This window comes from Euwallacea similis, chromosome 15 (assembly GCF_039881205.1).
Source record: "Euwallacea similis isolate ESF13 chromosome 15, ESF131.1, whole genome shotgun sequence".
Lineage (NCBI taxonomy): Eukaryota > Metazoa > Arthropoda > Insecta > Coleoptera > Curculionidae > Euwallacea > Euwallacea similis.
Window position 1 is genome coordinate 3801435 of NC_089623.1, and position 16161 is coordinate 3817595.

General features: G+C 33.6%; 5 protein-coding genes across 5 annotated transcripts; 3 read left to right on the top strand and 2 right to left on the bottom strand.

The window, feature by feature from the left end:
• Nucleotides 1-260: 260 nt before the first annotated feature.
• LOC136413867 (cysteine-rich DPF motif domain-containing protein 1) lies at nt 261-1987 on the top strand. Its single transcript, XM_066397611.1, has 2 exons — nt 261-397; nt 1569-1987. Exon 2 carries the CDS (start codon nt 1576-1578, stop codon nt 1981-1983), a length of 408 nt encoding a protein of 135 aa, XP_066253708.1. The 5' UTR covers nt 261-397; nt 1569-1575; the 3' UTR covers nt 1984-1987.
• LOC136413865 (putative transferase CAF17 homolog, mitochondrial) lies at nt 387-1539 on the top strand. The gene is made up of 2 exons (XM_066397606.1): nt 387-407; nt 460-1539. Exon 2 carries the CDS (start codon nt 470-472, stop codon nt 1499-1501), a length of 1032 nt encoding a protein of 343 aa, XP_066253703.1. The 5' UTR covers nt 387-407; nt 460-469; the 3' UTR covers nt 1502-1539.
• Nucleotides 1873-5077, bottom strand: LOC136413863 (RNA-binding protein 34). The gene is made up of 5 exons (XM_066397603.1): nt 4350-5077; nt 3648-3790; nt 2392-2618; nt 2190-2318; nt 1873-2130 (listed from the first exon to the last, which is right to left on the bottom strand). The coding sequence occupies exons 1-5, from the start codon at nt 4994-4996 to the stop codon at nt 2044-2046; spliced, it is 1233 nt and encodes a 410-aa protein (XP_066253700.1). The 5' UTR covers nt 4997-5077; the 3' UTR covers nt 1873-2043.
• A 2643-nt stretch (nt 5078-7720) lies between these two features.
• Nucleotides 7721-10814, top strand: LOC136413773 (uncharacterized). Its single transcript, XM_066397478.1, has 8 exons — nt 7721-8453; nt 8498-8764; nt 8861-8911; nt 8996-9151; nt 9401-9688; nt 9755-9849; nt 10370-10424; nt 10591-10814. The coding sequence occupies exons 1-8, from the start codon at nt 7721-7723 to the stop codon at nt 10812-10814; spliced, it is 1869 nt and encodes a 622-aa protein (XP_066253575.1).
• A 176-nt stretch (nt 10815-10990) lies between these two features.
• LOC136413774 (uncharacterized) lies at nt 10991-15878 on the bottom strand. Its single transcript, XM_066397479.1, has 4 exons — nt 15848-15878; nt 15108-15789; nt 11288-11430; nt 10991-11217 (listed from the first exon to the last, which is right to left on the bottom strand). Exons 1-4 carry the CDS (start codon nt 15876-15878, stop codon nt 10991-10993), a joined length of 1083 nt encoding a protein of 360 aa, XP_066253576.1.
• Nucleotides 15879-16161: the final 283 nt, after the last annotated feature.

Here is a 16161-nt window from a genome sequence, read left to right on the forward strand (position 1 = left end):
AATTCGTTCAATTAATGACGCACTATTGACGGCTGAAACTGACAGAAGCGTTTTCGGATCAGTAGTACTACTCTCGCGTCAATACATACACTCTTTGTGCACTTGTAACCTATACTTTGCTCCTTTTGCCACAGGTGTTTTGATATCTGCATTTAGAAGTATTAATTTCTAATGTGAAAATATAGTGTTCCAATTCTAGATGATCCTTATAGCAATAAAAGAGCCATAAAGTGTGAGCAAGTCGAAAACGCCAGTGAAGAAGCAGATTTGACTTTGACAAGGAACAGATGATTTTAACATCTAAATTTCTGAAAATTCAAAATGTTTAGACTTATTTATTAAGTTATTAAACTATAAATAAAATTAGTAAAAATACTTTTAAAATACAAAAATCAAGGTAAGGAAACGTAAGTAATACTTGTAAGTACTCTTTAATACATTCATATAAAACTATTCTAGATTTTACTAAATGTTTGTAACACAAACTCGAACCTTTACGAAACGTCTCTTTTCAACCATCCCTCAAACCAGAAATGCGATCCAACACTTAAAACATCGCAGTCTACTTGAAGTAAAAGGCTCCGACGTGTCCCACTTCCTACAAGGCCTAATTACCAATGATATTAACCACCTCAGTGATGGGGTTGGAAGCATGTTTACCATGTTCCTTAATACCAAAGGTCGTATTCTATTTGATGCTTTAATTTATAAATCTGAACACAAAGACGTATATTGGATCGAATGTGATTCTAGCTCTAGCTCAGCCTTGCAGCATCACTTGAAAATATATAAAGTCAGACGGAAAGTTGAAATTTGTAGTTTAGATAATTGTAAAATTCATGTTTTATTTAATTCTGAGTTTGTTGGACAGCAAAATGGAGAGGCTGAGGTATTAAGTCAGGGGTATGACCAAGTTGTATTTCCCAAAAACTCAACTGAACTGAAAGTGCATAATGACCTGTTGATATTCAAAGATCCTCGAGTGACACAACTTGGCTTTAGGATAGTCTCTAGAAATAGCAATAATGTACAGAATTCATTGAAATCATTGTTAGAGTGTAATGAGTTAAATCTGTACCGAAAACTGAGATACACTTTAGGAATTGGTGAAGGAGTGGAGGATTTATTGTCAGGAAGTTCTTTCCCCTTAGAATGTAACTGTGATTATTTGCATGGCATTAGTTTTCATAAAGGTTGTTATATAGGCCAGGAACTAACTGCCAGAACTTATCATACAGGTGTGATTAGAAAAAGACTAATGCCACTGTTCTTTTCAAAAATTCCCACAACTTTGCCAGAAAATAATACAATAATTCACAATACTGCAAACTTGGGCAAGTTAAGGGGCATAGAGGATAATTTAGGCCTTGGCTTACTCAGAATAAATCAAGCTTTAGAACTTGGGAATATTTCAATAGCCAATGGACAAGCTACAGTTGTAAAACCCTTTTGGTGGCCAATAGAATTACCTAAAGAAAAATTAAATATACATACAACATAGATATTTTTGTTACTAAATAAATAATTGTTATCGTGAGACTTTTATTTTCCTCTTTCTTTTCTTCTAGCACCACCATGACTGAAGAATGTAAACCTAGCACTTCAGAGATAAAAATGGAAATTCCAGTGGAGCAACCCAGTGATGAGACTTTAATAATAAAAGACAGCAACGAAATTATGTACTTTAACTGTGATTTGTGTGGTTTGAGACAAAGATATGAATATTTTGGTAACTCACCTCCATTCTATCGAGGATTTAAGTTACAAGAAGAGGCTTATGTCATAGAAGACCCATTTATTGCCCCAAAGCAAGGGGAAATTTTAATTTTAGGTGCCCACTGCATACATTGTCAAAAAATGGTCTGTAAGGACAGTTCGTGCAGTTTGTATTACGCTGGCACACACTGCATTAATTGTATAAAAGATAATGTAAGTTTTTTTCCCAAAGTAATTCAGGACAAATTGAATAGAATTGTGGTATGAGAAATGTTTTTAATATGTATATACATACATTACATAAACAAACGTTGATAGGTACATAGTTTAAAGAGTGAGTTCCTTTGGCTTAGGGGCAACAAGCTTCTTTGCTAATTTCTTCTTTTCAGAAACAGCTTTGCTAAATTTCTTTTTCTAGAATCATTACGATTTCACAATATGCTTTGATGATGAATGTTACTAGAAATCCTTACCTTTTTAAAGTCATTAAATTTTGACCCAGTAAATCCAGCTGACTTACCACCTTCATTATTTGATGTATTTTTTTTGCTGCCTTTTGTAGCTTTTCCATTTACTTTCATATTGCCTTTAGACTTCTTTCCCTATGAAAAACAATAATAGATTTTAAATGCTTATTTTACCTACTGCACAATTTAAACTATGTACTAAGCCTACCTGCTTTAACTTCTTAGCCCTATTAGCATCGCATAAAGATATGCGCAACTCCCTGTCTTTTAACATCACCTTTTCCATCTCAAGAGCCAGTTGCACAGAATCGACATCTTTAAAGTTTACATACGCAAATCCTTTGCCAATACCCGTTCGTCCATCTCTTACGACTCGCACATGAGAAATTGCACCGCATGGTTTAAAAATATTCCATAGTTCTTCGTCTTCTGCTTCTGTGTTCGTAAACAAAAAGGAAGTTAATAAACAGTGCATATTTTGAAAGATGAGATTAGTCTGAAGGAGTTGAGATACGTAAATGAAAATTCGCGATTGGTAAATTAATCTCAAAAACAATCAAAACTTGAAGTAATTCTGCAAACTCGTCTCCACATCATTTGATAAAAAAGTGGCGGTATTTTGGAATATTTTCGTGCACTGCGCAACATCCTTAACATTCCTCCCAGATGGCTGGTTATAGGATGTTGATCAACTTTTTACAACCAGCCACTTCAAATAAACCACTAATAACTAATGATCATGGCACAGACCGGCGATAACCACAGCAATCTAACGTCCATTGGTCTACACCGCCTAGTCAAGTGAATGGTTTTTATCTTCTTAAGAAGGTCTGACCATGAAGTAATAAGATTTTAAAATTCAATACAATACAAAGCAAAAATGTGCAAATTTAATATTCAAATATTTCGTGTCTCATTTCCTTTTAATCATAACCTCGGTTGTAACATATTCAATTTAAGCTAAAACTACTCAATAGCAAAAAACCGGCGCACTAAAAAAATTTTTTTTTCGGCTATGTATTGTGAAGAATTAAGTTTTTTGAGCGAAACAGAAAGTTTTTATGATATTTAATCAAAAAAGATACAAAATAAAAAATTTAAGGTGGCTCTAAAAAAAATTAAATTTTATTCAAAAAAAAACGTGAACATTTTAACAAAATAAAATAATCAATTTCTTCTTTCTTTTTTATCTATATGAGCAAAAACAAAAAGTAAGAAGGTTTATCCAAAGAAATCAAATCACCTCACAATATATTTAGAAGTAAACTGTTGCAAAATACTTAAAAATTATTATCGTTATTTTTTGACGAAAAAGGAAACGAACATTGCAATTATTTTTGATAGCCTTAAATCTGAATGAAAAAGTAATCTTTTCTATTGTAAATAATAATATAGCAGAAGTAGATTTTTACCTAATGCGCCGGTTTTTTTGCTGTTGAGTTTAGTTATATTTGTGAATCTTACTAAATGGCAAGTTGCCTACAAATATGGCTTTGGATTCATCATGTTTTGTTTTTTCTTCACAAAACTGTACTCTTAAGTGGTGGCCATGGAAGAGCTCTCCATTTTCAATTTCAGCATTTTTTGCATCTTCTATTTTCTTGAACCTACAAAAATGCAAATAATGCAATAGAACACTGTAGTTGTCCCAGATTAATTGGCTGGAAAATGGCTGTTATGAAGTTCAGATTATCAACAAACGGGATATTTTACCCTTTACTTAAAATGTATTTGTATTTATTTGTGGCAAATACAAATACAATTACCAAGCAATTGTTCTTGCAGGCAAGTGCAAAAGTATAAGCCATATTTGCAATTCTACTTGTACAACATGTAATAGGAATGTAATAGCATTGTATGTAATGTAAATGGAATAGTAATAGTAAAGATACAAAAGTACTTGCAATTGTATTTACATTTTTTTATGTAATTACTCTAGTTCAGTTTCTTAACACCTACTTTCCAAATGATTTTCTAAAACAGATTAGTTTGGGATACCAAAGAGTTTTTTTATACCATATTAAGTATACCATTATTATAAACACAATTAGAAAAAGTTTAAAACAATATGAGTAACAGAACTTATAAATTTCACTTTTCTTATTGAAAAATTAGAGGACTCATCAGTTGAGAATGCTTTTGATTACATTATAAAACAAATCTTACCTAATATAAGCAAAAACTGACGTCCTATCAGGATGAAATTCCTTCTTAATTGCCGCCACTTTCTTGGATGTTTTAATGTCTGCTACAGGTATACCTCTAATTCTCACACTATCAATTTCTCCGTGTTTTCGGAAATGTTTTTGTATTTCTTTTTTGGGTATACCAATAGGAATATTGCCCACAAACAGAGTGTTATTTTTATATTCACTAGAGTTTTTAGTTTGTTTATTAATTTTATTTTTAATACGGCTTGCTGCATTATTTTCATTATCACTGAGTTTTGGTTTTTTGGGTGAAGGATTATCACTCTCATGGTCTGAAGATTCAGTGTTTGTATCTTTTACTTCTATTCTCTTTCTTTTACCTTGCTTCTTCAATGTGCTATTTTCATTATTCCCATTTAAGGAGGCGTCTTTAGTTCCAGTAACAGATTTTCTGTTGGATTTCAGTTTTTTGGGTTTGGAGCTACCCTTTACTTCGGAAGGATTAAGTTTACTTTTTTTCTGTACACCCTTATTGGATGTAAGTGGTGATGAAGCGGACTCCTTTGGTTTCTTCTTGACGAACGTTTTTGAAACAAGTTTCGGCTTATTAGGGGTGTTTCTCTCAGATATTAAATCTGCTAGACTCCCTACCGTGTAATCCATGTTTCTTGAGCAAACCGCGGGTTTTATTTAGATATTTTCATAGAAAGAACTCCCGAAATTTAAGAAGTCAAGCAACACGTGTGTGGACAAATAAACAAATCAAACAAATTGAGGTTAGGTGTTAGATAAAACGTGAGATCAACGATATAGGAGGACTAGACGTCGCAATTAATTTTCGGTATTTCATTAAAAATGATTTGGAAAACTACCATGTATTAGTACCCCTATGACATCATTGTGCCACCAGAGATGTGCGCCGGCGCAATCGGTACATATACAGGGTGGCCCAGCGAAAACTTTCCATCGAAGTTTTCTATTTTATAATGTAGAAACGCTCGGATCCATCAACTTTAATTTCAGGGGGGTCATATTTCTTTGATATAATGATTTTACCAACTTTAACCTCTAAGATGGGTGACTTTCACCCTAAAAATCTCAAATCAAAAGGGCTATCATGTTATACATAAGTTTAAAGAGCATTCAATTACTTTTCAATGTCATCTTATTTTTTCATTTTAAGCGATCAGTTCTTGAGAAATTAAGGTTTAAAAGCAATGAAGAAAGTAACAAAACTAATACGGAATGTTTCTAATAAATAAGTCACAAAATTCCAATCACACCATTATTCCTAGTTAAACATCAATAATTTTAACTAGTCCAGTATTTTATTTACTTCTGTAAATACTATCATTTCATTTTAAGATGATTTACACTATTCAAAAATTCGCTATTTTTTCGAAACAATGATTGTGCCAAAAGGGCTACACATTTTTTTAACGAACAACATTCTGAATAAACAGATGTTCCACACTTTCGTATATAGTCTGGTTACAAAATATCGAGAAACTGGATCTGTAGAAAACAAAAAAAAAGTTGTTCAAAATCCAATAAGAACGAAAGCAGTTGAAATAGTTGTTTAGGACGCATCATGATGGAACCACTCAAGCACTAGAAGATTATCAGATGTATCAAATATCCGGTGTACAACCATCCAAAAGGAATTAACGTTATATAAATTTCACCTTTATAAAATTGAATTAGTCCAAAAACTAAACGAAGATGATAACAATGGACGTTTGGAATTTTGTGAGATCATTAATCAACTAATTATAAACAAATAAAAATATCTTTAAAACATGTCTTTTTCTGATGAGTGTTGCTTCTTCCTCATGGCGAAGTTATCTTCTGTTATTAATCATCCAACAATCCAAGAGTTTTTCGTGAAGTTCACACCCAACATCCAAAAAAATTAAACGTTTGGCTAGAAATTTTAGAGATCATATCGTTCATCCATTTTTTTTACCTGAAAATCTAAACAAAAAAATCTATTTGGATTTATTTAAAAATACCATTTATCCAGCATTAACACAAATAATTAAGCAAAATAACTATGATTGTGCTGAAGACATAATTTTTCCAACAAAATGGGGTTTTTCAGCACTACGTGACCCCTGTAAGGCACTTTTTAGACGAAACATTTCCTCAAAGATGAATTAGGAGAAGAGGACATACTGAATGGCCTGCACATTCCTCAGGTTTGTCTACACTAGACTTTTTTTGTGGGACCATTTAAAATTAAACATTTATGGGACATAACCTGGATCACTGGAAGAGTTGCGGCAACGTATTGTACATGAATTTAATCTTATAACTCCAGAAATGCTCAATAATATCAGAGAGCACTTTGAATAATGTCTACTACTGTATGGAGGTCGATGGTGGTCATTTTCAACATCTAGTAAATTGAAATAATAGGTAAGTGAAATCGATAACATCGCTTTTAAACCTATAAATTTCTCAAAAACTGATCATCCAAAATAAAAAAATAAGGTGGCACTGAAAAGACAATTAAATATTCTTCTTTAAAATGATGCATAACATGATATTCCTTTCCATTTAAGATTTTTAGAGTGAAATCTCTCCCTCTTAGAGTTTAAATCTGGGAAAATGATTATACCAAAGAAATATAATCCCCTTGAAATTAAAGTTGACGGGTCCGAGCCTTTTCATGTTTTTTACCTTAAAATACAAAAAACTTCGGTGGAAAGTTTTTGGTGAGTCATCCTACATAAAGCGTAAGATGCCATGGTAACGTCACTTCTTTGAGTTTCGCTGCTCTGTATATTGATGCACGGCATTTGATCTTACCTGTTGTACAATAGGTAAGTTGAAACGAATTGACTTGTTGTGAAGTTCGATCGTAATTATATGAAGTCGGAATAATTCATATCCGGTCATTTTGTATTTGGAAAATTAAACCTAAATGTATTTGTTTCATTGGTGCTTATCTTTAAACTAGAATCACAGAATTAACAGACGACTGAGACTGATGAGTTATATATGTATGTGTGGTGCACGTAATTTAGTTCAGGTGCTAATTGTTAGTACCTGTTTTACGTTATTAATAATTAGTTCATTATAGGTGTATTATAATCTGGTTGTTGTCATAGGTAGGTCTGGCAAACCACCAATTATTATTATTTTTTAGAGTATTTTGTGAATAGTTACTTTTTGTCAAATTAGTTTATTTAAGTAGTTGTCAAGATTAAAATAAAAGAGTTCCTTACAACATTCGCGATCATCAACATCTTTTAACCACACAAGGACAATTGGTGACCCCGATTCCGAACTCAACGCATCAACCCTCTAGAACACAAGCTATCTCATCCAATCATGCCACGTTCTAGAACCATCCAGCCAGAAGCTAACGTCATCGAGCCCTCTATGGATCAAGAAGCTAGAATCTTCATTAAAGCTCCACCATTTAGTAGAACAGATCCAGAATTGTGGTTTTCTCAATTGGAATCACAATTTTTTATCAATGGAGTGACTTCAGACGACTTGAAATTCCACACTACTATCGGAATTATGGACACAGAAAGTTTGATTTGTGTTAGAGATCTAATTATTAAACCTCCCATGAACAACAAGTTCCAAACCCTTCGTCAAAAGGTATTGGATGCCCTCGTAGAATCACAAGAAAAAAAGTATAAGAAACTTTTTTCGCAACTTCAACTTGGAGACAAAAAACCTTCCATACTTCTATCCGAAATGAACAGTTTGGGAGGCTCTTCACTTCAAGAAGAGATGTTGAAAACCCTTTGGATCCAGAGATTACCTCACAATATGCAGACCATTTTAACGGCATGTTCCTTGCCATTATCAGAAGTGGCGAATATAGCCGATAAAATTGCTGATATAAAGTTTTCCCAAGTTTCTCAAATCAAGTCAGAGGTATGCACAAGCAGTCCCAATGAAATCAACAAAAATACATCTTCAGAAGAATTCAAACACATCACTAAACGTTTGGATAAATTAGAGAGGCAAATCAGATCCCATTCGAAATTAAGATCTTCTAAATTTCGACGCAATTCACCCAGCAGAGATCGTCAAAATTCTTCATGGTGCTGGTACCATCAAAATTACCAAGAAAAAGCTCGCAAGTGTGTGTCTCCTTGTGATTACAAGAAGGAAAACTAACGATCGCGTCGTCCTGGGCAGCAGACGGCGCGGGTACAAAGGACTGCCAAGTGAAGATCTCCACGAACACCAACGAAGATAGACAAAAAAACATTAATATAATTAGTCACAGGTTAGTTATCAAAGACCCTTTAACTGGTATTCATTTCCTTATAGATACTGGTTCTGATGTTTCGTTGTTACCCAAATCTTTTCAAATACAACAAAATCAATCTCAATACACCTTATTTGCGGCCAACAACACATGTATTTCCACCTTCGGAACCAAGACTCTTACAGTTAGTTTAGGTCTCCGAAGAACGTTTACATAGAATTTTATTGTGGCACAAACAAATCATGCGATTATTGGAATTGATTTTCTCCACTATTTTAACATAATACTAGATTTGGGCAGTAAACGAATTATCGACAGCACAACTAATCTGACAAACAATGGTAAAATTTCTTGTCTTTCTACATCATCAGTTCATGCAATTCCTTCTTCATGCAAATATTTTGACATTTTGGTTCAATTTCCAGAAATTACAAAATTCTCATCTACTCCCTTATCACTAAAACATAGCACCTCTCACACTATTTTCACAGAAGGTTTTCCTATTTCTTCCAAACCTAGACGCCTTTCAGCAGAAAAGCTTAAATTGGCAAAACAAGAAATTCAACACCTCATTAACTTAGGTATTTGTCGTCCTTCAAATAGTCCTTGGGCCAGCCCTCTACATATGGTTCCCAAGAAAAACTCTTCCGATTGGCGACCGGTTGGAGACTATCGCAGACTCAATTCAATTACTGTGGTAGACAAATACCCAGTCCCCAATTTACATGACTTTTCTTATTTTCTCGAAGGAAAAACAATTTTTTCCACGATTGACCTCATCAGAGCTTATCATCAAATCCCAGTTGAAGAGGAATCCATTCCAAAAACAGCCATAATCACACCTTTTGGATTGTTCGAATTTACAAGGATGCAATTTGGATTGAAAAACGCAGCACAATCATTCCAACGCTTCATCAATGAAGTACTTGGAGATTTGGATTTTTGTTTTTCTTATATAGATGATATCCTAATTGCATCAACAAACGAAGCTCAGCACAAAGAGCATCTCAAAACAATTTTCGAACGTCTCCACCAATATGGGTTGACAATAAACCTAAACAAATGTGTTTTTGGCGAACATCAAGTTCAATTTCTCGGATACCAAGTTTCTGAAAAAGGTTCTTCTCCTCTTCCCGAAAAGGTATCCACCATTTCAAACTATCCTCTTCCTAAATCAATTTCAGATCTCAGACGTTTTCTAGGAATGCTCAATTTTTATCGTAAATGTTTACCTTTTAACCACACAAGGACATATGTATCACCATATCCGTCAGTACTAGTATTTTCTTGTTTTTGATACTGACTGATTGATGACTATAATTACGATCAAACTTCACAATAAGTAAGTTCTCTTGTTTATTGAATACATAGATCATTCAGGTTGTTATCAACTGCATAGTAACGAAACATTACATAACTTCAACAATTATGACATAGTGGCCGTTATTGGGTGTTTTTACGAGGTTTTCCAGGAATAAGTTTCATAATTTGAACAAGTAACAGAACTCGTCAAAAGCAACAACTTTTGTGAAATAAGTTTTTTTTAACTCACATTTACTTCCGGTATTTTTACCTATTAAAACCACTCCATGGAACTGCCTATAGATAAAAAATCGAAGTACATACTATTTTGTGTATGGTTTATTATCGTAAAGTTTTTTACTAATCGTGGATTCAAGCTAGATGCACAACAAGGATTGTATTTTTTGCGATTGAAACGTGTCATTTGTATTATTGTGATAGCGTTTGAAATTATTGAGAAATTTTGATGTAAAATGCCATTTTTTACAAATAATTAGTACACTGATATAGTGTTAGATTATAGGGAAGTCCGTGGAAATTCTAATTGGGCTCGTAAGATTTATATACATTTTTTGTGAGTCAAAAATTTAGTTTATTTTAATAGTAAATAATGTAACACCCCAATAACCAGTACAATTCTCCTATTTAGCTGTACGTGTTTATTGATTATTAGAAAAAAAGACATGCGAAGAATCCGAAATAGAATAAATAATTTTAGATAACATAGCGGGTAGTGGAATTGAGATAAATCTTTTAACAAATTTAACTGAAAAAACATATTTTTTACATCAAAAATATACTCGAAAAAGATGTTGCTTTTTACGAATTCTATTATTGATTAAAATTATGGCACTTATTTCTGGGACATCCTATATAAGCTGTGAATACAGAATTTGTAGCACTGAATACCCATGTTTTCCAAAAATAAAGAAGGCCGTATAAGAACCCCTATATTATTTAATTCCAAAGAGAAAAATTGTTAAGAATTCCTAATATGCACTGATTATATTTACTAAGAAATTTAAATTATAACTTATAATTACAAATAAAAAGAGTAACAACAATGAGGAATTTCATCTTAACCAGTACACAAAAGCTAAATTCTTATAAACCACAACTCAATCAATTGACATATTTCTTAAAATGTTTTCCAGTCCTTCGTTTATCTCTCTCTGGTCACTATTAGGTCCGATTCCGCCTAACGATTCAGCCCCAGGGTTTTTATTTTTACAATCATTATATGCTTCTTCGTCTCTCACATTAACGCTATTCTTAGTTCTCTTAAAATAATACTCTTTTAACCATTTTCTATTCTCTTTATCATCTTCATCAGACGTGTCACTATCTACAAAAAAATCTATTTCCAAATAAATTGATCGAACTAGATATGTGTTGCTAAGAATTCTGCATCGCACCTGAATCGGATTCCGTAGTTTGACAATTGTCTTCGATGTTTTCTTCAGTCAAGTTATTTACAACTTTGTTTACTACTTGACCAATTGCCTGAACTGAAAATTGTGATGCTTTAAACTGCTCATGGATATTTTTCAATGTAACTCTAAAAAGGGAAACGTACCTAATAATAAAACAATGTTCATTCTTGCTGAATATATTGATATAACTGGAATGTTCATTAAGAGGGCACTGTCTGTTATAGTGAATAAAATGAAAAAGCGACTCATCCGAACTTGTCCCTAAAGTGATTAACCATCATATTTCTGTGTAGATTTTAATCCACGTCCCGAATTTAATTCTATTATCATAATGACTGGTATTTACCAGTTTGGAATATTTTCACATTCAGTTGTTGCAATACGTGGTTATTAGCTATGTACCTACATATATAGTGTGTAACATTTAACCTGGAATATTGAAATATCTCGACTACTAAGCATCCTATAAAAAAATGTTTAGTATCAAAGTTTAATCACTCTGAGGGGGAAATGTATTGGAGTTAAAGTTGATTCCCCTCCACACTTCATGTGAACGGGGTGGGGGTTAACTTTTTAATTTCAAATGGCAACCCTCGTTTTTTTTATAGATTCGGATAATACGGCTGAAAATAAGAAAATTTTGTCTGAAATTTTTTTTTCGATTTATGCTAGAAAACACTGTAATTAACGAAATTCAATTCATATATTAAATCGCAACCTCTACTTTTAAAAAATTTCTATGGTAATAAATTATGATAAATAAACAATCACGTAAATAAATAAAATATCTACTTTTAAATATTCTACTGTTAACATTACTTCACAATGGAGTATTTGACTGTAGAAGAGAAAATCAAAATAGTTTTGGTGTATGGAATACCTGGTAGGCATTTAGATAACGCTGTCAACTTCTACGCTCAGCATTTTCCTGAAAGACCACGATCCTGAACTTCTTTCTATCGTGTGATTAACAAATGTATTAATAAAGAGATCGTAAATCAAAAGAAAAGAAATCGCCCAGCTATTGTGTGTGGAGAAAACAATCAAATTGCAGTCTTAAGTGCTGTAGTTTTTAATCTTCAAATTAGCGCAAGAAAAATATCAGGATTATGAGGAATTTCTCATATGAGTGTGTGGAGAAAGTTGAAGATGCACAAATTTCATCCTTATCATATGTCTTTACACCAAGAGCTCTATGAGGAAGATTTTCAAAATTTGTGAGTGATCAGCTCGACAAATAGAAGGAAATCCCAATTTTTTCCGTTGTGTTTTATTCTTTGACGAGTCACCGCATCATGGAACAGTTAATAGGCATAACATGCTTGAAAATCCGCATTAACTTTGACAAGTTGAGCACCAGCGCCCTTGGACAGTTAACATATGGTGTGGAATCATTGGCAGTAAACTTGTCAGTCTCTACATAATTGAAAGCAACTTAAATAATGAAATGAACCGGAATATTTTGGAAAATGAACTGCCTAAATTACTCCAAGACTTAAACTTAGAAGTGCGTCAGAACATGTGGTTACAACATGATGGTTTTCCGGCTCACTATTCTGCGGTAGCACGGGAAGTTCTGAATTGTAACGTTAACAATCGATGGATTGACAGAGCTGGTCCGATGAATTAACCTGCTAGATCTCCAGATCTTACTTCACCTGATTTTTTTCTATGAGGATACTTCAAATAGCAGGTTAAAAAAAAATACCAATAACACGTGAGGATATGATTCTGTGAATTATAAACGCTTGTACTAATACTTCAGAAGGCACACTTCATAGATGTGAAGAGTCCTTTAAAACACGAATAAATAAGTGCATTGAAGTTCGGGTACACCATTTTGAATATGCTTTAAATTTATACAAAAATTCACGTTTTCATTAATTCTAAAGCAAATATCAAACCTTTCGGTAAATCATAAGTAAAAGAGAAATTGAATTTCGGTAATTTCTGTGTTTTCTAACATGAATTGAAAAAATGTTTTGAACAATTTTTTATTATTTTTAGCCGTATTATCGGAATCTTTAAAAAAATGGTGGTTGCAATTTGAAATTAAAACGTTAACCCCCACCTTGTCCATATGGGAGGGTGGAGGGAAACTAACTTTAGCACCAATACGTTTCCCTTTTAAAGTAATTAAAGTTTGATACTAAACATTTCTCTATAGGATGCCTAGTATTCGAGATATTTCGATATTTCAGGTCAAATGTTACACCCTGTATATGTATGTTAAAACAGATGCACAATTTTCTAGAATGTGCATCATAATTAATTGAGACAACAAGTCGAAATGAGCAAAAAAATGTGTGCAATAAAAATAATGTATCGATTGATAACACTATAGGTGTTATAATTTGATGGTTCGAAAAAAATCTACAATTTTTTGCCAGGAGTTGGATTCACGATTGGGAGTTTGTAGGCCAACGTGTAAGTTAGCCGTACCCGTATTAATGTATTAGGTGTACAACTTTGCTTCCGCCGTTTTTGAATAGATGTATGTAGCGGTAAGTAATGATCGAAATAAATAACCCCATGTGGGCATGCAGGAGCCTTGGGCACCTGTTAACATAACCTCATAAAAATATTAGTCTATTTGTGTCTTCATCATAAAGTTATTCGCAATTGAAAATGTCAGTGTACGAGCCAAATTCTCGTCATTTGCGGGAGGTTTTACTTTTCTGCTTCAATATGAAGAAATCTGCTGCTGAGGCTCATCGAATGCTCTCAGATACTTATGGGGAAGCCACTATTAGTGAAAGGACATGTCGTGAGTGGTTTCAGCGCTTCAAGAACGGTGATTTTCACGTCGAAGACCAACATAGCGGTGGAAGAAAGAAGGTTTTCCAAGATGCGAACTTGGAAGCATTACTTGACGAAGACTCGTGTCAAAGTCAACAAGAATTGGCACAATCATTGGGAGTGACTCAACAAACAATCTCAAAACGCCTCAAAGACATGGGAATGATTCAGAAGCAAGGATATTGGGTGCCGTACGAGTTGAAACCAAGAGATATTGACAGGCGTCTGTTCGCTTGTGAACAGTTGCTTGCAAGGCAAAGACGGAAGGGATTTCTGCATCGTATTGTGACTGGGGACGAGAAATGGGTTCATTACGATAATCCCAAACGCAAAAAGACTTGGGGATATCCCGGCCATGCTTCCACGTCGACGGCCAAACCGTCTATTCATGGTTCCAAAATCATGCTCTGTATTTGGTGGGATCAACTCGGCGTAATATATTATGAGCTGTTACAACCAACTGAAACAATCACAGGTGCTCTTTATCGAACCCAATTAATGCGTTTGAGCCGAGCATTGAAAAAGAAACGGCTGCAATACAACGAGAGACATGATAAAGTGATTTTGCAGCACGATAATGCTCGACCCCATGTTGCGCAAGTGGACAAGAAATACTTGGAAACATTGAAATGGGAAGTCCTACCCCACCCGCCATATTCTCCTGACCTAGCTCCTTCTGATTATCACTTGTTTCGATCCATGGCACATGGCCTAGCTGACCAACACTTCCGGTCTTATGAAGAAGTAAGAAATTGGATAGAATCGTGGATCGCTTCAAAAGATGTCCAATTTTTTCAACACGGGATTCGTATGCTGCCCGAAAGATGGGAGAAAGTAGTGGCCAGCGATGGACAATACTTTGGATCCTAAAGGTATAATTAGTTTTTTACAATAAAATCGCGAAATTCGGAAAAAAAACGGCGGAAGCAAAGTTGTACACCTAATAACTTGTGGCTTAAATTTAATATCTGGGGGTATGTAAAAACACAATAAGAATACTTACAAGGGAAACTTGTGATTTTTAAAATTCGGCGTGTACTGAATATTAATCAAAGCTTCAACTGGTTCGTCGAAAATCCTGATGTGAAATTTCTTAGCAAATTTTGCCGAAACTTTTTCCTCTATCGATTTAGTTCCCCAGATGGCCTCATACCTCTTTCTTCTCTCCATTATCTTCTTTTTTAAAGTCCTCTGCCTATTCATCAATGATTCTATTTGATCAGAATCTTCATAAGTACATTGAGAGGTTTGTGAGAACAATTTGTCACCACTTTTGCGAATGCTTTCATTGACCAAAATTATATTTTCAGTATTCTTATTTGCTACTTCCGTTGTGATGGTTTTATTGCACAGTTTTTTTAATTTGTCACGGTTGAGATTGGAGTGAGAATTATTTATATTCTTTTTGTCAGATTGAGGAAAGACCATAAATCCCTCAATTTTTACAGAAGCAGGTGAAATGCCAAGAGATCGTGGATTAGACTTATAGTTCAGTAAGCTGGGTGATTGAGACTGAGTGAGGTTTGATGAAGTTTCTGGTTGTGTATTTAAAGTGAAACCTTCAGAGGAACTTTGAGTTTTTTCAATAATAATTTCTAGGTTTTTATCGGTTACTAATATTGAAGGAAATTTATTATTGTTTTTATCTGAAGCCATGGTTTTAATGACGCGATTGTCTACTTGATCTAAAAACATAACTCAAATAAATAAAAAGATTTACGGGGTGTTCCAAAAAAGTTATACTAAACTTAAGGAGGTTAGTTAGATAGGACATTGTAGTGCACAATTTTAGCACAGAAACCCTTAGTCCAAAATGAGGCTCCAGAGTAATTTTTATTCAAAATCGTAATGTTAGTTGGTTGACATCAAAAGGCTTCGATATTTAATTCATTTTTATTAAAGATACCACAAAAAATATTTATAATAAAGGGTCAAACTTGATGTACAAAACGACTTTGATGTAACTCCAAAAGAAATTGATAAATTTGTATTAGGAGACAAAAAAATGTTTATACTGTTTTTTTTAATTCACTTAACTTGAATATCGAAATGTTTTG